A 21321-nucleotide genomic window follows, 5' to 3' on the forward strand; every position below is an offset into this window, starting at 1 on the left:
AGATGCTGCCTGGCCTGCTGAATTCTTCCAGCATTTTGTGTGCATTGTGTGAAAGGAAGTGGGTTGGCCATGGGGCTAGCAGCCCCGTCCCATAACAATCCAGTGCTACACTAATGCCAGCAGAAGTTACAAAGAATTCATCCCTGGGAATGGAAGGATCTTTGAAGATGGGTAATTGCTGAGTACAGCTGAAAGAGTGGCCCAGGTCAGAGGATTCAGGTGAGCTACTGTTGGTGGCCCATGGCCCAGTAGGGGCGACAGGCTTCAGAAGGGGAAAATATACTTCGCAGAAGATACCCCACAGAAATAGTTTGTATAGCTAAAAAGGTGCTAAAAATAAAGAATAACCCTTCCACTGGAAATGACCCCTTAAAGCTAACTTCTCTTCACTGGAAGTCACATGATTGTAGTGGTCTTTCTAGTAATTCTATGGAAATTAGTGGCTGGGATGGTCCAGAACAGACAGGGCAATGTAGATGAACACTTGGTTGAACATATTAGGAGACCCAAGTAGCTGTCATGATTTTCTAGAAAACGTAAGTTTTAAGTGAGTTGGTATGTTTCCAGGTGGTGTCTAACAAAACGGAATAAAGAGACCAGGTCTCTCCTAAAGTAAATATCTCTGTGGGGTACTCACAGGGCCTGTTCCTGAGAAATTAATCTTTGGAGAAACACATCTCCAGATCTTACAGATGTGGGTTTAATTTCAATATTTAAGAGATATTTGGATAGGTACATGGATGGGAGGAGTATAGAGGGCAATGCTCCAGGTATAGGTCGATGCGACCAGGCAGGCTAATAGTTTGGTACAGACTAGATGGGCTAAAGGGCCTATTTCTATGCTGTAGTGTCCTACGGCTCTATGACTCTACCTAGGTGACAAATTTGTTGAATATAGATGCTCACTGGATGTGGCTAGAAATAAGAATTCCGACTGGACAGAGTGTAATCAAAGTACTGACTGACTGAATCAAGTTATGCTCAGGTGTTGATCAGAAACTGGAGCATTCAAGTTGCATAATGATCACACAGGGAAAGTGATGACAAAAATAATTCATCACGGACCTTCTTGCTTCATATTGGTTAAAAGGTGACAATAAAACCTCTGCTTGATGGTGGAATTGTCCCTCATCTCCAAAATGGTCATTAAAATACCAAAAGCATATCAGATTCTGCACATGCTTGAAATCTTGAGCAACACGCTCACAAAATGCTAGGGGAACTCAACAAGTTAGGCAGCATCCATGGAGGGTAACAAATAGTCAACATTTTGGGCCAAGACCCTTCATCAGATCCTGAAGAACTGCAGCTATGGTAAGGTGAACAGAATATATAAATAGTAAGAAGACTTTCAGATTTGAAAGCTTGAGGATTCCTGCAGCATCTGGTGACCTTGTGATCTCTGTCTCGGAGGCCAACGTCAAGCTGTGAACCCTTGCAAGGCATCAGGGTCCATTGGAATTCCTGGTGAGGCTCTGAAGACCTGTGCCAACCAACTGGTGGGGGTATTCAAAGACATTTTCAATCTCTCACTGCTACAATTGGAAGTTCCCACATATTTCTTAGGAGGAGGATGGCGCCTAACGGCGACTCCTTTGCTCGCATCTTTGGAAACAGCTCTATCTCTATCTTTGATATCTCTTTGTTTCCCTTTTCAAGGTTCTTTTGAAGACCTAGACCTGGAATTGCACACTGACTTCAGTTCTTTGCGGGAATGGGACCCACTCTCGGGGCTTCACGACTGGCCGCTTTTCGATATGACAAGGACACAGCCTGGAAGACCAGCATGCTTTCAGGGTGCCGGATTTTCGTAGCTCTGGAGGCAGGTGGATTCACAGCTGGTGTCGCCAGGGGACGCCGCTTTTTCCCTTATTAGGGAGAGAGAGACCCTATGGTATGTTGAATACAGGGTGAATGATTAGTCATTGGGGTACTGCAAGTCTGTATTTATTGACATTTGCTTGAGTACTCGGGGAGGGGTTGCTGGAGCTTTTTTCTGGTGGGGGAGGTTGTTACTTTGCTGATGCTTATGTGTAGGAGGGAGAAGCTGGGGGGGCTTTGGGGTTCTAACATTTAACTGCTATTCATTCTTTGGGGCAGTCCTCTGTTTTTGTGGATGTTTGTGAAGAAAAAGAATTCCAGGATGTATATTGTATAAATGTATAAATGTTCTTATTTCACAAGTGCCTGAGAAGAACAGCGTGAGCTGCCTTAATGACTATTGTCCAGTAGCTCTACGGTGATGAAATGTTTGAGAGGTCGGTCATGGCTAAAATCAACACCTGCTGTAGGAAGGACCTGGACCCACTGAAAATTGCTTATTGCCACAAAAGATCTACAGCAGACATGATCTCAATGGCTCTCCACACTGCCTTGGATCACCTGGGCAACACAAGCTTAAGTATCAAAAGTGGTCATGAATCAGCATACAGCAGGGAGATTGAAAATGCGGCTGAGTGATGTAATAACAACAACCTCTCACTCAGTGTCAATAAGACTAAAGAAAAGATTGCAGTTGAAGGAAACCTGAGGTCCATGAGCCAGTACTCACCAGAGAATCAGAGGTGGAGAGAGTCAGTAACTTTAAATTCTTGGTTGTCACCATCTCAGGGGACCTGCCCTGGACCCAGCATATAAATGTAATTGCAAAGAAAGTACAACAGCGCCTCTACTTCCTCAGGAGTCTGTGGGGGGTCGGCATGTCATTGGAAACCTTGGCAAACTTCTATAGATGTGTGGTGGAATGTGTACTGACTGGCTGCATTACGGCCTGGCATGGAAACACCAACGCCTTTAAGCGGAAAGTCCTACAAAAGGTTGTGGATTCAGCCAGTATACCATCGATATAGCCCTCTCAACCACTGAGCACATCTACGTGAAAAGTTGTCGTAGACAAGCAGCATCCATCATCAAAGATTCTCACTACTCAGGCCATGCTGTTTTCTTGCTGCTGCCATCAGGTAGAAGTACAAGAGCCTCGGGACTCACACCACCAGGTTCAAGGACAGTTGCTGCCCCTCAACCATCAGGCTCTTGAACAAAATGTGATAACTACACTCATTCTATTTCTGGTGTTCCCACATCACCGACAACCAACACTAGCACACAACAGGGGTGTGTGCTTAGCTCACTGCACTACTCTCTCTTTACCCATGACCGTGTGGCTAGGCTTAGCTCAAGTACCATCTATAAATCTGCTGGGAGAATTTCGGATGGTGACTAAAGGGCATACAGGAGTGAAATAGTCCAGTTAGTGGTGTCGCAGAAACAACCTTGCATTCAACATCAGCAACACTGAAAGAGCTGATTGTAGAATTCAGAAAGGGTAATACGAGGGAACACAAACCAATCCTCATAGGGGGAGCAGAAGTGGAGAGAGTGAGCAATTTCAAGTTTCTGGGTATCAATATCTCTGAGGACCTAAGACAGAGGCTATATTTCATTAGGAGTTTGAGGAGATTTAGTTTGTCAACTAAAACACTTGAGAACGTCAACAAACGTACCCTGAAGAACATTCTGATTGGCTGCATGACCATCTGGTGTTTGGGGAAGGGGGGGCTTCTGCACAAGATCAAAGTAAACTGCAGAAACTGGTGTAATGAGTCAGCCCCATCATGGGTACTGGCCTCCGTAGTATCCAAGACATCTTCAAGGAGCAGTGCCTCAGAAAGGCAGCATCCATCATTAAGGACCACCATCACCCAGGACATGCCCTCTTCTCATTGTTATCATCAGGAAGAAGATACAGAAACCTGAAGGCACACGCTCAGTGATTCAGGAGCAACTTCCCCACTGCCATCCTATTTCTAAATGGGACATTGAACCCATAAACACTACCTCACTACTTTTTATTTCTGTTTTTATTTTGCACTACTTATTTTAACTAGTTAATAGGCAAATATATACTTAATGTAATTCATTTTTCCCTATATTTATTTATCATGTATTGCATTGTATTACTGCTGCAAAGTTAACAAATTTCATGACGTGGTGATTTATAGCCCGATTCTGGCATTTCTAAACTCCAATCCTTTTGAAAGAAAGGCTAATATGCATTTATATCTTAATGTATCTGCCTTCTAGTTGCTTGTCATTTACCTAGATTCCTGTTCTTCACTCTTTTTCATTGAGATAATAATCTGCCTTTTGATTTCTCTTGCTGAAGTGCATGTTGTCACCTTTCCCACACTTGCTAAGTTCTCACCCACATTTAGGCTATTTATATTCTGTTGCAGAGTCACAATATCCTCATCACAACATGCCCTTCCACCAACACGCCAACTCACAGTATCACGTAGTTCTCCCTTACTTTAAAATTATTGCCAATCTTTGTTTCGGATAAAATTGATTTACTTCACAAACAAGTATCAGATGGAAACGTAAAGAAAATCTCAAGATCAAAATGCAGAGAGTTTAAGGCACTTACCTTTCCAATATATTCATCCTGGTTGGACATTAGCAGGAATCCACCATCATCCAATATAACACAGTCAAAGTGCTGCAGAGAAAACATCTGTGTAGGTGAACACCTTCTGAACAAGGAACTTTCTTTTCAGTTCAGTCCTAAATTTCAGCCATTAATCATGAGACAAAATGCTGGATTCTGCAGTCAGATGAATCAGCCTCTCGGCTTTCGTCAACTGTCAAGCCCCTGAAGAACTTTATATTGTCGTTGAGGATATGTGTCAGTGGGAGTATGCCAATGTTATTTAGTTTACTCACAGTCCATATCCACATGATAGGAATCAGGCAAATGAATCTGTGTAGTACAGTACACGCTCCAAAGCAAGCGTATCTTTTCCTTAAGTTTTCCTTACTCTCTTACTACTTTTTAAAAAACTCTTTCTACTCTCATTCTACAGCATCATCACTATAACACTTCTGCCTTTCCAAATCTTACTTTAAAATCTATTATTTTCCATATTATACTCCATATGCCTCCTTCATGCTCACCCAGTATCCCCCTGCAGATTTTATAACCTCTTTACACTTCACTTTCCCAGCAAAATTGGATACATGACACCCCACTCTTTCATCCAAGTCATTAACATAGGATTGAAAATGGCTGTGGACCCAATATTAATCCATGGCCTCTTTATTCACTGGGACAAGAATGAAAAGCCTGAATTCTAGTTCTATTAGTTCTGAGGTGGCTAACTGTAGGTTTTTGTAAATAAAACTAAGTGAGGTAATCTAATATTTGAGAAAAACTGTCACACACTTAATTGAACTCCAAACCCTGAACACAAAAGTAGGCTAAAAACCCTTTTACGTAATTACATCATCACGTTAGATCAGCCAAATCCCAGCTCAATGTCGGTGGTTGTGAATTATGTCCATTTCCACCAATTATGTTACCCTACAAACAAGCCTGATGTGGGTGGCAGATAATTTCTGAGGTGATGCTCTCCTCCCAGTGCTGACATATGGTCCCCATGTGTTCCTGATGCATGACCACCCAATAATTACAACTTGAAAAGAAAACCTTGGCAAGGGACTTTACAAAGGATTGTGGATTCTTAAGCACAAATTAGATCTGATTTAAAAAAAAACAGCTTTTTTTTGCAGTCTTTTGTATTTGTTTAAAAACATTGAGTTGGAAGCTGGCCCTGCACACAACTCTGACCATATCCCCAAAGCAAATCAATTGCCCACTGACTGATTGGCTAATGGCATTCATTTGTGTACAGGACTCTCAGGATTCTCTCCAGGATTAAGCTGAACATTCCAGGTGAAGGGTCATAAAGTTTCTTCAAAGCAAATGAAAAACAATGACTGAGGCCTAGAAATTTATTTGAGTACCACGTTTCTTTAAAATGCAATGGGATTGGTTTGGTGCATCAGATAAATTGCTTGTGGATCTTGTAGCATCCATACTACATTTTGCATGTGTCTTTGTATGTGTCAACATGAAGGCTAACAGGGAAGTAGTGGTGACATCAATCATCAGGCAACAGAGACTTGATACCGCTAAAGGCATGTGCACCATACGGAATACATGGACAGGATTGCAAGGCCCTAAATGGAGAAAGCTGACCAGTATGAATAATACTTAAAAGAGAAGCACCATTGCTTACACTTCAGATGGAGAGTTTGATACAGGGGCAATCAGCTCAGGTGCAATAATGGAGCCAATTTGTGTCAGGTGAATCCTTCCAATTTTAATGCAATTCCTGAGTGTTCCCTCTGCCATCAAAATCAGCGAGACCCCCAGAGGCCTGCTCCAATATTCGCCTCGGTACTCTTCACATCGGTTTATCTGAGGCTGTCCTAAGACTTTCAGAAAAAAAAGACGACTTCCAGAGAAAAAAAAAGGATAGGTACATGGACAGGAAAGGAATGGAGGGTTATGGGCTGAGTGCAGGTCGGTGGGACTTGGTGAGATTAGGCGTTCGGCACGGATTGGAAGGGCCGGGATGGCCTGTTTCCGTGTTGTAATTGTTATATGGTTAAACAGCTGCTGTTCATCCCTCTTCTTTAAGAGCTCAAGTCAGAATGTAATGTTGCTCACAGGAATGTGGCCAACATGCAAAATTATGTGTGCCCAATTATACAAAAGATTATGAATCTTGATACTTACCATGACAGGGTCTTTCATGCATTATGTGAATGAAAACTGTTTCCATCAGCAGATAAACAGAGTGATGCAGGAGTCCCAGACATGTTTTTAGATGAACATGGGTTTCTAACTCTACTGCACCTCAAAATAGCTACCAGATGATGCTACATTTTTAAAATCATTTAAGAGTTATTTATTTATGATCAGATGTTTGCGTGACACAGTGATTATATTTCTTTATCTTTGTGACAAACTATTTTCCATTGTATTAATCAAATTACACCAAATTAATATAAGCATATCAAGGAATTAATATAAGCAATTTATTATTTTAATTATTTTTTAAAATTTCCTCTTTGCACAAGATCATTGCATATTCTACATTCAAAAATATGTAAGAATTCATGTCCAGATTGCAGCACTTTACAAAAATGCTGATATCTGGACTACGTTGCCAACTGTGCAAAAAACAATAATTCCAATCTAGACACTTCAGAGCCCTACCATTTACTGTTGTCATGAGCTGCCTGACGTTTACATTGTGCATTCATAACCAGTGATGAGTGTGTGCAAATGGTGTTAACTGCTACATATTTTATCAGAAAAGACACTTATCTAAATGAGGGAAGATGCTTCTCTTCTATAAGTTACTTATCCAACAAAGCAAAATTCATTTGACTGAGCCAACTAACATATATATCGTAAACAATGTCTAGAATATTAATAGGATTTATTGTGAAGATCAGCCAGAAGAATCAGTGTATCTAAATGGTCATTTTGCAGTGGGCAAGATTATTCAGAGAAACATTTGCAGATGTTGGGTATTCTGAATCTTTTTTTTTCTCGCCTGTATTTCTCTTGAGTGAAATCTACAAAATCTATCAAGTACTATTTAGATAAATAGTGCTAAATGGTTCCCTTTCCTGATTTCCAATTTGTGCCATAGATTTAGGATTAATTTGATTTCCTTTGGCACAACTCCTGAAACTTTTATTGCCCATCCAAGCTTCTCAAATCAAAGCTATTCTTGACATTTAAAAACGATTCTTGTTCGTGTACTACCATTAGATTAAGCTCCTACTAACAGCATCCTGTCAGCAGGTTTATAAATGCTAAACTACCTGACTAACACACAGTAGTTCTTTATCTTCTCCTGGAAAACAACAGCTGGATTCAATTTATTTTACTTTTTGGAGTAAGGATTGAAAAATGCACATCAACAATTAGTTTCAGACAGGTTTACTACACAGGCTAGCCAAGGACAAGCTCATATCAAAACTTATATAACATAAACTGGCGTCTCCAGTACAGAATAGGACCCTCCATAGAAGAGTATTGTTTTGGCATAGAAAGAAGCCATTCATTTCATGAAGATAATTCTGGCTCCTGTTAGAGTAATCCTTTCAGACCCTTTTCCACCATTTTTCCTAATGCCCTTGATTTTTTTTTCTCTCTCTCTCTCTTCAAGTACCGACACAGTTCCCTCTGGAATTCACTGATTGAGACTGCTTCCGTCATCCCACCATTTGTGAGCTGCAGATACTAAATGCCATGTGCATAAAAAAGCCTTGGCCCTTGAACCATCTAGAACATCCTTGTTATCCACCAAATCTCCACAAAGGCTTCCTTGTTCTACGGAGAAGAATTTCAGCTTCTCCAACCTGACTTTGTGGCCAACATTTCTCATCTCTGAAAACATTGTGGAAAATCTTTTCTGCATCTTATTTGGGATCTTCCCATTTTTGTAAAGTTAATTCCTTATAACATGATGCAATACTCAAGTTGTGGAGAAAGGTTTATAAAGTTAAAAGTAATGTCCCTCCTTTTGCTCTCAATGCTTCTATTTATATAAATCCTCAAATCACATATATTTAATAATCTCCCTTTCAATATGCTATTTACACAGATTTATGCACATATATTTAAGAGGTGGATCCTCTTCAGAAGAACTGGGACATCCTCACCCCTGCCACAGTCCCATAACTTCAGTGAATTAAACTCTCCCTGGTTAGAATAAAACCTAACCTGGAAAATCAATCATTGCAAAGGTAAGTTATCACTAACAAATACACAAATTGATAGTGTCACGAACTCAGGGTCATATACCATGGAAACAGGCCCTTTGGCCAAACTTAACCATGCTGACTAAGGTGCCCATCTCATTTGCCTGCTTTTGACCCATCTCCCTGTAAACCCTTCTTATCAATGTATGTTTCCAAATGTCTTTCAAATGCTGCTATAATGATGATGGGTCTCAAATGTTTACTATTTTCCATGGATGCTACCTGGCCTGCTGAGTTCCTCCAGAAATTTGTGTGTGTTGCTTGAATTTCCAGCATCTGCAGATTTTCTCTTGGTGTAACGACTCTACTAGCTGGACAACATGGGTGCAGTAAAGGTGATCCTCTCTTACCTTGCTATTTTTTGTGCAGTCACAGATCTCTTGGTAACACTGCAACAGGAAGTAACTAATTAGTACATTCATAAAGACTTCACAATTTACATCTACAACACACAAGTTACAACTGCCAAATCTGCCACTATGATAATTCACCCTGGGAGAGATGAGGCAAAAGGCCTCTTTCTCATTGATGCAGAACGGACAGGGCTGTGCGGTCTGCAAAGACCCGAGTACCAGGTATCGGTATAACACTATGGTGGTCATATTGCTAGCACTGGTCTGGTACTAGTAATCAAAAAGTCAGTATGTGTGTATTAACTCTCATCATGGTGGTAGCTGACTATGGGCTAGAGACTGCTTTACTAATGATATTAAAATAGCATTAAGCTGCACTCTAATGCTGCTTATGAAAACTGCAACAAGATGAGGAACCTCTATTGCAAGGTTCGTAAAACAGCACGTCTCCCCATCTTTGGTTTCAGTGCAGCGTCCTCTATTGATGCAGTTTCCCGCAGCCATTGCCGTTTGGTCCGACAGCTGCTACTGGTTACAGCCGCGTCCCAGAGGGATGTCCCTCAGCTGGAGAGTGTTGCCACTGGATGATTGAACGCTGGTGCCAGGAGAGTCCTTTCAGGGGGGCAAAATGTCCTGCGGAGGATGGTGAAGGGCTGAGCCTGTGGGGGGGGGGGGGGCGTTATTTTATATGGAGACAATGGGACCATGGCAAAAAGTTGCATGGTTGTCCTTTGAAGTTGGAATGAAGTATATAAATGCCTCATGGAAGCAACTGGTTGAAGGAAAAATTGACAAAATCTCTCAAGAGTTCGGGTGACCTGCCTAGCACAGGAATTAGCAGTAATACAGGGAAATAAATTTCCAGCACTTAATTTAGCTATAAATCAGAGTTACAATGGTAAACAATAACCAGAAAATTGCTGGAGTGCTGTAAAAGCAATCAGATTACTTCATTTCAAATGAGAGAATCTGCAGATGTTGGAAATCCGAGCAATGCACACAAAATGCTGGAGGAACTCAGCAGGCCAGGCAGAATCCATGGAAAAGAGTAAACAGGCAATGTTTTGGGCTGAGACCCTTCACCAGGCAGTTTTCAGCATTTTGTGCGGGTTGCTTGGATTACCCTATTTAGTTTGGGGAAGGAACACCTTGGCTTTTATATGAAAACTGACCAACACCAAAATGGTTGACACCTAACTGCCCTCCGAAATGGCCCAGCAAACCATTCAGCTCAAGGGCAATTTGGAACGGACAGGGAACGTCGGTGTCAACAGTGGTCTCGATAACTCATGAATAAACTTAAAGGGAGACAGGTGGTGGAGAATGTGTTAGGGTTACAGTTTTATCCAAAGCCAATTTCAGGAAGAGACTTTTTGGAAGGAGGAGACTGAGTAGGGACCAAAAATTAACCGAGAACAAGACCATCAGTACATATTCACCGGAGCTAAATCTTACTCACCACAGCACACTGGTGCCCTAGAGAACATTACATGCTCTCAAAAGGCCACAGAGGAACTCACAGGACCCTAACACTTGCTCATTTTACTCATGATCAGATTTCTGAATCGTCCATGAACACATAAATACTACCTCACTATTCTTGTTTTTAAATGGTTCCAATGGTTAATATCAGAGCATGTAAACAGTACACATTCTGAAATTCTTACTCTTCGCAGAGATCCATGAAACAAGAAACTCCAATGAATGGTGATAGAAACAGCAGAACCCCCAAACCCCACTCCCCTCTCACAAGCAGCAGTGGAAACATCGGCCCATGCCCTCCCCTGATTTGAAGTACTGACCCCTCACCCCCCCACACATCATGTAAGCAATAGCAAAAGCCCCCAAAGAGACATTAATCTAGAGTCCATCAAAATCTACAGTCCATAACCCAGCATTCTGGTATCTCACACAGGCTCTTTCTCTCTTTCCTGCAACAACGAGATTGTAGACCAACAACTCGCTGTTCTGATCTTACAATCTTCCCTGTCTATTTTTTTGCACTATTTATTTTATTTTCTCATGTAACTTACGGTAATATTTTATGCCTTGCACTGTACTGCTGCGTGATACATCAAATTTCAGTGGTAATAAACAGTGATAAGTTGTTGGTCTACAATCTCGTTGTTGCAGGAAAGAGAGAAAGAGCCTGTGTGAGATACCAGATTTATGTAGATTTTTTTTTGTCCTTTATTGCCTTCTCAGTTCAGGAACAAGTAAGAGTTAATCACATTGGTAGGTCCAGATTCACAAACAGATCAGAGACACGATCCAGGGACATTAGTGAACCAGATGTGTTTTCATGACAATCCTGTAATTTCACAGTTAGCACGAACGAGTCAAACTCGTTCTGATGCTTTTCATATTCACACATGGAATTTCCCCAGAAAGGTTGAAAATCCCCGTCTTGCCCATCAACTTAGCTGGAATCATCCCACATGCCCTTTCTGTCTCTAAAAGGATTTCAAAGATAAGTTATGAATTATGGGGATTTTCAGGGTCTCAGACTCCAACTTCCTCACGGAAAAATTCTAATGTCCAGGAATTTTTGACCTTCAGTGGGGTGAAAGGAAACTGAAGTCACAATTAGTTCCATGTTATAGACATCAGTTAACAAGAAAGGATTGGCAACTGATTGACCAAAATAGTTTCAACTTTAACAACAATTGTGGTTATTGTTTCCAAAAAATATTATCGTTAAAAGACAGCCACAGTCATGTTTCGTGCTCTTACCTTGCTCTTACTGACTACCTTTGTGAAGTTTTCCATCCAGGCGTTTACATCAAGCTTCACTCCAACAACTGCAAACCAATCAGAAATTTGTGCATCAGTATCACTAAAGAGGTAGCAGCAGGAATTAATGCTTCCTTCTTCTCATTTCAAAACTCAAATAACCTACTGAATTTGTCATTCTTCAACCAAGTAGAAGAGCTAATTTCCCACCATCTTAGATGAAATAAAACCCAGCATTGCTCTTCCTTCCTTGTGATTCCAACTGGCTGAGACTGGAAATACGCTCAGCAGTATATGATCTGTGGTATGAAATCCCACAATAGCTGTTTATGCTCTTTAGCTGAAGTACGTATGCTGATGGCCTTTCAAATATATTGGGACACAACCATCAGCTTTGAAGAGGTAAACACAAGAGATTTTCACAAGCTGATTATCCTGGCTTGCAAACACAATACGCTGGAGGAACTCAGAAGGTCAGGCAGCATCTATGGCAAGGAATAGTCAATTTGATTGGCCTGAAACGTTGACTGTTTATTTTTCTCCATAGATGCTGCCTGACCTGCTAAGTTCCTCTATAATTTTGTGTTTATAGCTTTGAATAGGTGAGCAATGTGCAGAACCAAGAAGCTTCTGGAATGTGCACGTATTATGCCCAAGCAGCAGACGTGCAGTGTCTCCTGTGAACAAGATGCAAGAGAACAATCAACCGCTTCTCATGAGGAAGGTCTATAAATTGCTCCATGCCTTCCTCTGACATTAAAATAGCATTATAAGTCACCCTGAAATTACAGATAGTGCTGAAAACACTCAGTAGGTCAGGTAGCAGCTGGCAAACAGCTACAGCTAATGTTTCAAGTCAGGTATTGTTGACAGTATAGAGAGAAAAACAGATAAAACAAGTTAAAATTGCCAGAAGGGCAGAGTAGGGTGGCCAGGCCAAAGGGAATATCTGATCAGGTGAGGCCAGGGTTGCCATGGGAATGAGCTACAGCTGGAGTCATCTGCTTCATATTTTAATGACTGATAGTGACAGACAGGCAGCAAACAACAGAACATATAAAAATTATGGAATGAGGGAAGTTAGAGAGAACACAAGCAAAGGACCATAGAAGTTGCAAATTGCAGAGCTGTAAGAAATGGCCAGCAGTTCAGGTGGAGCTAATGGTGAGAGAAAAATGAAGCTAATATTATAGATAAGTGACAACAGCACAACGGCCCATTTCCAACTTGGAGAGAGTACACTACCTGAAGTTCTCAGGCCTGCAGTCAGGCACTTCCCTGTCTTCACTCAGCTAATGGGAGTCATCTGCCACTCACTTCCAACTCATCACCTGCAGCCTATTTAAACCCCACTCGCATTCATAGCCCTAGCTCATTCATCAATTCAGTCACGCTCAACTATTTGTTCCTAGCCTTCACTTACCTTGTTGCCTTGCTGTGTTAAGTATCCATTCTCTCTTGTTTTGTAGCCTCTCATGACTTGTTATTTTGCAGGTTCATTATTAAAGAGATCGTCTCCATGTTTGAGTGCGCATTTGGGTCAAACCTCCTCTGCATTTCCTGACAGGATGGGTGAACCCACAAATGACCCGGCAAGTATGATTACCTAAATGAAGCTGTGCATTGACAGGAGCACATGATCCCGCCACAGCAGGAAACCACTGACCATCTGCCACCACTCCATTCCAACTCTCTGTCTCGATACAGCAATCCCGTACCGGTCAAACACCTCCCTTCAATGGAGACATGGACTGATGGGGAACATCGAACCGTTCCTGACCTGGACTGACCTCCAGAACCACAGATCCATGCAACTCAATCCGCATCAGTCTTGCTGGGTCCTCTTCTTTGAACGATTCAACTACACCATCTGCAACCAACCTGGCTCCAAGGACATGAAGACGGATGAACTGCCATGACAGTTGGACTCAGCCGAAATGCAGATCAACCCTAAGCCCATCATTCCACCCTTGCAGATCTTTGCCCCAATCATCCGGGATTTTGAAAACCTGACCCGCCAGGCCCTATGACATGACCCGGCTCTAGCCAACACCTCTGACAATCTAACCTGGCGGACCTGGATTTCAAGATCCCAGTACAATTTTTCCAATCAGCACCCCTCTCGGCTCCTGTGGCTCCTACCAGTCCCTTGAAGCCTGTGGTCCCACATTGACCTAGACGCTATCACGTTGTGGATGGGGTGTGCAGCACCTGATCAATTGGGAAGGGTCTGGCCTGGAGGAGAGGTCTTGGATGCCATCCAGTTTCATCTTGGATACATCACTCATCAAGTTCCACCAGACCCATCTAGATCACCAGGAGCCATCAGATGCGGCCGTAGTGGGGCGGGGGGGTATCCTGTCAGACCTGTCCCAGTCTCCACTCAGCTAACAGGAGTTAGCTGCCAACCATTTCAACTCATCACCTGCAGCCTTTTTAAACCCAGCTCTCATCCTCACCCATCAAACCAGCCAGCCTGAGCCATTTACTCCTAGCCTTGTTGTGTTCAGTATTTCTTCCCTCTTGTTTTGAGGCTCCTCATACCTTGTTGTTTTGCAGTTTATCATTAAAGTGATTGCTCTCTGCTAAATCGTCTCCACTCTCTGTGATTGGGTCAAGCTTCCTCTACACTTCCTGACAGAAGTTGTAGAAACAAACATTCCTTAATATATTTGTTTTTCAATGTTCCCTTCTTCAAGTACAAAGTTCAAAGTAAAACTTATTAACAGTGCACACACATCACCATATACAACCCTGAAATTCTTCTTCTGCGGGCATATTTAACCAATCTCCAGAACAGTAACTATGAACTAAACAACTGGGACTGTAAACAGTGCAAATGTGGATATAAATAGCAATAAACAATGAGCATGAAATAACAATATAGCAGAGTCCTTAAATGAATGTAGTTACCTCCTTTTGCTCAAGAGACTGATGGCTGAGGGATAATAACTGTTCTTGAATCTCGTGGTATCTGTGGCTCCTGTACCTCCTACCTGATGGCAGCAGCTAGTAAAGAACATGGCCTGGGTGGTGAGGATCTCTGATGATGGGTTTTACTTTTCAAAGGCAGCGTTTCTTATACATGTGCTCAATAGTTGGGAAGGCTTTACCCATGATGTACTGGGTCGAATTCATTACCTTCTGTCGGATTTTTCTGTTAAGAGGCATTGGTGTTCCCATACAAGGCTGTAATGTGGCCAGCAGCGCTTTCCATCACATATCTATAACCTCTGCAGACTCCTGAAGAAGTAGAGGTGCTGTTGTGCTTTCGTTGCAATTATACTTATATGATGGGTCCAGGACAGGTCCTCTGAGATAGTGACACCCAGGAATTTAAAGTTACTGACCCTCTCCACCTCTGATCCTCTGATGAGTACTGGCTCCTGGACCTCTGGTTTCCCTCTCCTGAAGTCCACAATCAGATCCTTGGTCTTACTGACATTGAGAGAGAGGTTGTTATTATTACACCACTCAGCCAGGTTTTCAACAGCCGCATCATCAGCAAACTTGTATATGTTGTTGGAGCTGTACATAGCCACACAGTAATAGGGTTAAAGCAAGTAGTGCTGGGGGCTAAGTACACATCCCTGCACTGCTCCCGTGCTGCTGGAGATTGTGCAGGAGATGTTTTTGCCAAACCGAACTGACTGGGGTCTACAAGTGAAGAAATTCGGGATCCACTTGCACAAGGGAGTATTGAGGCTCAGAACTTGGGATTTTACTGGTTCATTTTGAGGGGATGCTGAGCTGTAATCGATAAAGAGCATCCTGCTATATGCATCTTTGCTGTTCAGATGTTCCAGGGTCTTGTGAAGAGCCAACGAGATGGCATCTGCTGTAGACCTGTTGGTTCAGTAGGCGAATTGGAGCAGATCCAAGTTGCCATTCAGACAGGAGCTGATGTGCTTCAGCACCAGCCTCTCAAAACACTCCATCACTGTGGATGTAAGTGTCACTGGCAATAGTCATTTAGACAGGTCAGCACGCTTTTCTTGGGCATCAGTACGAATGAAGCCTGCTTGAAGCAGATGGTTACCATACACTGCCGGAGTGAGGGGTTGAAGATATTTGTGAATACACCAGCCAGTTAGTCAGCACAAGTCTTCAGTACTCGGCCAGGTACTCCATGCTATCCTTGGATTCACTCTCTTGAAGGCAACCCATACATCCTCTTCAGATACTGAGACCAAAGCATCATCGAGAGTCTTAGGGATGTGTGATGGTTTCTCCCTGATCTGGTGCTCAGAGTGAGCATAGAAGGCATTAAGCTCATCTGGAAGTGAAGCTCTGCTGTCTCCTACGTCACAAGATACCGGCAGGGGATGATGGCAGAACACAGTTGGCTGAAGTTTCAGGGAATAGTTCACACAGACAGATCTGTCCCACAGAGGAAGATGGGAAGGCAACAATGGCTGACAAAGGAAGTTAAGGATTGCAGAAAGGCCTGAGAAAGGCCATGTAAGGTAGCAAAAGTGAGTGGGAAGTTAAATAATAGGGAAGTTTTTAAAATCCAATAAAAAGCAACTAAAACAGCTACAAGAAGGGAAAAGATGAAATATAAGGACAGACTACCCAATAATATAAAGCAGTGTAACGCACTGTAATGGCTTCTCTATAATGTTTCACTGCAAAGGCTAATGAAATGCTTCTCTGTAATGTTCACTGCTGAGGTAACGGTTTCTCTGTAGCAGCAATGTCTGGGTTCTGGGTGGAGATAACGGGACTGGGGTTATACATGTTAGCCAATCAGAGATTGTTGCTCTGCCTTGTGAATCTGGAAGGAGAGATTCACGTGCTTTTGCCAGGGAGAGATGAGGAGAGAAGACGCGAATGGAGAGATTTGGTCGGTCACCAGACGGGGTGGACTCGGAGCGAGGGTCCGAAGGGCAGCGACGATCGGAGGAGGTTGATGGTGAACGATCGACTTACTAGTGAGCTCCAACTTTGTGCAACAGACTGTTTCATAAGATTGGGCCCTTTTTTTTGTTTCTTTACTAACCATATAGTCAAGGTAAGAATTACAAAGCTCAATCGTTTAATCGCATATTGTGTACAGTTTGTTATTTTGGGTACTGATTTGTAACAGAGGACGCATTGCACAGCCTCCACCCAAACGAGATTTCTGAAGCTTGGCCTGGCTGGAGGTTATCACTCCCTATATTAAGCTGCTAGACAAAGCGGGAGTTACAGCAGAATACCAAAACAGTTCCCAGTTATATAAAGAGTGAAAGGGACGTGAGAGTTGATATTGGACCACTGGAAAAAAGATGCTGGTGAGGTAGTAATGGGATTTCAAAGAAATAGCAGATGAACTTAGTGGGTGCTTTGCATCTGCCTTCAATGCAGAAGACACTCGAAGGGTGTCAATGAGTGTCAAGGAGTGTCAGGGAGCAGGAGTGAGTGCCATTGCTATTATAAAGGAAAATGTGCTCGGAAAGCTCAAAGGTCTTAAGATGGGTAAGTCACCCGGACCAGATGGACTACATCCCTGAGTCCTGAGAGAGGTTGCTGAAGAGATAACTGATGCTTTGGTCATGATCTTTCATGAAGCACTCGTTTCTGGCACGGTCCCAGAGGATTGGAGGATTGCAAATGTCACTCCACTCTTTAAGAAGGGAGGAAGGCAAAAGAAAGGAAATTATAGGCCAGTTAGCCTAACCTCAGTGGTTGGGAAAGTGTTGGAGTCTATTATTAAGGATGAGGTTTCGAGGTACTTGGAGACTAATGGTAAAATAAGTCAAAGTCAGCATGGTTTCAGTAAAGGGAAATCTTGCCTGATAAATCTGTTAGAGTTCTTCAAGGAAGTAACAAGCAGGGTGGACAAAGGAGAGGCAGTAGATGTCATTTACTTGGATCTTCAGAAGGCATTTGATAAGGTGCCATACATAAGGTTACTTTACAAAATAAAATCCTATGGTGCTACAGGAAAGATAGTGGTATGGATAGAGGAATGGCTGACAGGCAGGAGGCAGCAAAGGGGCCATTTCTGGTTCACTGCCCATGACTAGTGGTGTTCCTCTGGGGTCAGTACTGGGACCGCTACTTTCCACATTGTTTGCCAGTGATTTAGATAATGGAATTGATGGCTTTGTGGCATAGTTTGTGGATGATACAAAGACAGGTGAAGGGATAGGCAGTGCTGAGAAAGCAATGCGATCACAGCAGAACTTAGACATACTGGAAGAATGGGCAAAAAGCTGCTGGGTGGAATACAGTGTTGGGAAATGTATGGTAATGCATTTGGGAAAAGGAACAATAGTACGGACTATTATCTAAATGGGGAGAAGGTTCAAACATCAGAGGTGCGGAGGGACTTAGGAGTCCTCGTGCAAGACTCCCAGAAGATTAATTTACGGGTTGAGTCTGTGGTAAAGACAGCAAATGCAATATTGCCAGTTATTTCAAGAGGAAGAGAATATAAAGGCAACGAGATAATGCTGAGCATTTTTAAGACACTAGTTAAGCTGCACTTAGAGAATTGTCAACAGTTTTGGGCCCCATATCTCAGAAAGGATGAGCTCATCATTGGAAAGAGTCCTGAGGAGGTTCACGAGGTTGATTCTGGAAATGATGGGGTTAACACGCAAGGAGTGTTTGGCAGCTTTGGGTCTGTATTCATTGGAACTTAGAAGAATGCAGAGGATCTCACTGAAACCTACCGAATGTTGAATTGACTAGACAGGGTGGATGTGGAGAGGTTATTTCCTATGGTGGGGGTATCCAGAACTAGAGGGCACAGCCTCAAAATTGAGGGGTGACCCTTTAGAGCAGAGGAAATTTTTTTAGCCAGAGAGTAGTAAATCTGTGGAATGCTCTGCCACAGACTGCGGTAGAGGCCAAGTCAGTGTGTATATTTAAGGTGGAAGTTAATCATTCCCTGATCTGTCAGGCATCAATGGATATGGCGAGAAGGCATGTATGGGGTTAAGTGCGATCTGGGATCAGCCATGATGGAATGACAGAGCAGACTCGACGGGCTGAATGGTTTAATTCTGCTCCTATGTTTTATTGTCATCTTTAACTTTGGCGTAGGTTATGGCACTCAGTCCCTGCCATAGCTGTCGAACATCCTTCATTGATTCCAGTCTAGTCTGGAATCCCCACTTTGCCTGAGAAATGATTGTCCAGACATCATACCTGCACCTCTTTTATCATTCTTGATTCCCAGAGCTGATTGCCTCTAATCTGACTCTCAGCAGGCTCCAGGATTCATTGTTCATCCAGGGCTTCTGACTGGGGGAAATTCTGAATAATATTGTGGGGACGCACTCATCCACAGCTGTTTTAATAAAGTCTGTATCGACCCTGGTGTAGTCATTCAGGTCCTCAGATGAGTTCTTGAACATGGCCCAGTCCACTGGCTCAAGGCAATCCTGTAACCGTTCCTCAGCCTCCTGCGACCACCTCTTAGCTGCCTTGATCTCTGGAGCCTTGATCTTCAGGCTCCGTCTGTATGCAAGTATCAGGAGTACAGACAAATGATCTGACTTACCAAAACAGGGTTTCAGGAAGGAACGACAGGCTTTATTTTAATTTTAAATTTCCTTAGCTTATAAACTGAAAGATATTATCTAAAATTTATCATCATGGCCCGGCCAAATCCCACTGCAGATAGCCCCGTTGTCCCATTTATCTCTGCAAATAAAATTTTCCTATTTCTAACATGGGTTCTTCAGCCTGAAATATTCATCGTTTCTCCTTAAACAGAGACACCAAACAATCGGTTGGAAGAACTCAGCATGCTGAGCAGATCAGTGGAAGGAAAGAAACTGTCGACATTTAAGGTCAAATCCCTTCTTCAGGACCTGACCTGAAACGTGGCCAATTCCTTTCTTCCCTCAGCTTCTGCTCAACCTGCTGAGTTTTTTCCAGCAGATTATTAGTGGTTGCAGATTCCAGTGTCTGCAGGCTCTCACGTCTCTTTAAACAGACCCACTGACTGTTTCCAGCATTTTCTGCATTTATTTCAGATTTCAAGCACGGCCATTTCTGGGTTTCCTTGTGAGTCACCCTGAAGTTTAAAACCATTGTCATGCTCTGCAAAACTAGCATTGTTGTTTACAGCCTTGTGCCTTCTGTGAATAGTTTGCAGATTCTTGTGGTTGTTTCAACTTAACTTGGCAAGCACAATCTTTACAGGGAGCTCTTAAAGGGACATCTGCCTATGCGAAGCTATAGCTTGGCTGCTTTGAGTGAGGAGTATTCCCTATGAATGAACGGAAGCTGTGGTTGTAAGAAAGACGAGCTCCTGGAGAAAGAGGCAATGTCTCTGTGTTCGAATAGCAAAGTGGAAGCCTATAACAACAGTTCATCAGTCTTGACAGGAGTAGGCCAGTGATGTCCCTTTGAGAATCTGAGTACAGTCTATAAATGTCTGATTTTTGGGGAAGTCTGCAATCAGAGATGGAGGTATTGTCCCAAACATGAAAAAAAATCCGCAGCCGTCCTGATGGAAGATCTCGACCTGAAACTGTTTTCTCTCTTCCACAGAAACTACCTCCAGCATTTTGTGTGTGTTGCTCTGGAGATAGTGTCCAGTGCCACAAGTCGAGCTAGGCCTGGTCAGGGTTCAGGGTAGCACACAGAACACCCAGCCATCTATTTCAATATAACGATGAACTGCTGCAGGGAGGAAGCATAAGAGGACAATCTGAATTCTGTTCCGACTGCCCTGAACGTCTCCTGCCATTGTGTATTTAACATTACACAAGCATTCAATGACACGTTTGATTTCTCGTACTGCCCTAAACTCAACAGCAGCAATACAGGGGTACAGGAGGCACAGACTGTACCATAAACAACAGAACCACCTCCAAAGTTCAGCCCCGGGCACAGTGAAATTGTCAGTGGACAATTAGGAGATTAGTTCACAGCGAAGCAATAAAAAGCAACTGGTAACTTACCTGCCGGTTTTAAAAGCTTCCCGTCGATTTTAAGTTCAACTGCCCTACTGACCATAATGCCAGATTCCACACTGCTCTGTATTCCGTCCCATGTTTCTGCAATAAGAGTGAACAGAGAGTAAAGAGCTCTTCTGCTACCTGTAATGACATTCTCACATGCAGCAGAACAGTGCAATTTTCTTTGAATGCTGTGTTTCAAAGGGTGTATAATAACATTTCCACGCCTGAGAGTGCTGTCTGAACAGCTACCTCTGGTCAGAGTTTCAGCAAGTGCAGTATTTGGTTTTGTTAGAGGAATGTTCTGGCCAGAATTTCTTCTTTAACAATTCCGTCCCAACTTAATCTCGTCACTAACCGCATGTGGAACCTGCTTTGCACTTATCGATGTGGTTGCTGCCAACAGAACAGCAATGAGCTCTTGTCAAAGATTATTTACCAGGCAAGTAGCACATGGGATGTCTTGATAATGTAGAGAGTGAATTGAAATGCATCACTCTTTTAAAAAATATATTATATCTCAGGAAGAACATTTTGGCTTTGGAATCAGTTAGGCTCTTAGGAAAAGTTACAATATGGAAGCAGTCTGGGAGCCTGATTAGTCTATGTTGGCAATCATCTTCCTGTAGGAACCAATTCCATGTATGCATTTCTCGAGTTGCATTTCAATTGACAGCCTCTATCCCTGATTAAAAAGAGAGCCTAGTCCA

At 42.7% G+C, this 21321-nt stretch overlaps 1 protein-coding gene across 1 annotated transcript in view; it reads right to left on the bottom strand.

Moving 5' to 3' along the window:
* Nucleotides 1-21321, bottom strand: part of LOC132403692 (voltage-dependent calcium channel subunit alpha-2/delta-1) — a 728052-nt gene that overhangs the window by 26281 nt on the left and 680450 nt on the right. Inside the window, exons 31-34 of the mRNA XM_059987267.1 lie at nt 20615-20710; nt 11709-11776; nt 8973-9011; nt 4427-4498 (exon numbers count right to left, since the gene is read on the bottom strand). Coding sequence (XP_059843250.1) covers nt 4427-4498; nt 8973-9011; nt 11709-11776; nt 20615-20710 — 275 coding nt within the window. The remainder of the gene's footprint in view (nt 1-4426; nt 4499-8972; nt 9012-11708; nt 11777-20614; nt 20711-21321) is intronic.

Source organism: Hypanus sabinus, chromosome 13, assembly GCF_030144855.1.
Source record: "Hypanus sabinus isolate sHypSab1 chromosome 13, sHypSab1.hap1, whole genome shotgun sequence".
Classification (NCBI taxonomy): domain Eukaryota; kingdom Metazoa; phylum Chordata; class Chondrichthyes; order Myliobatiformes; family Dasyatidae; genus Hypanus; species Hypanus sabinus.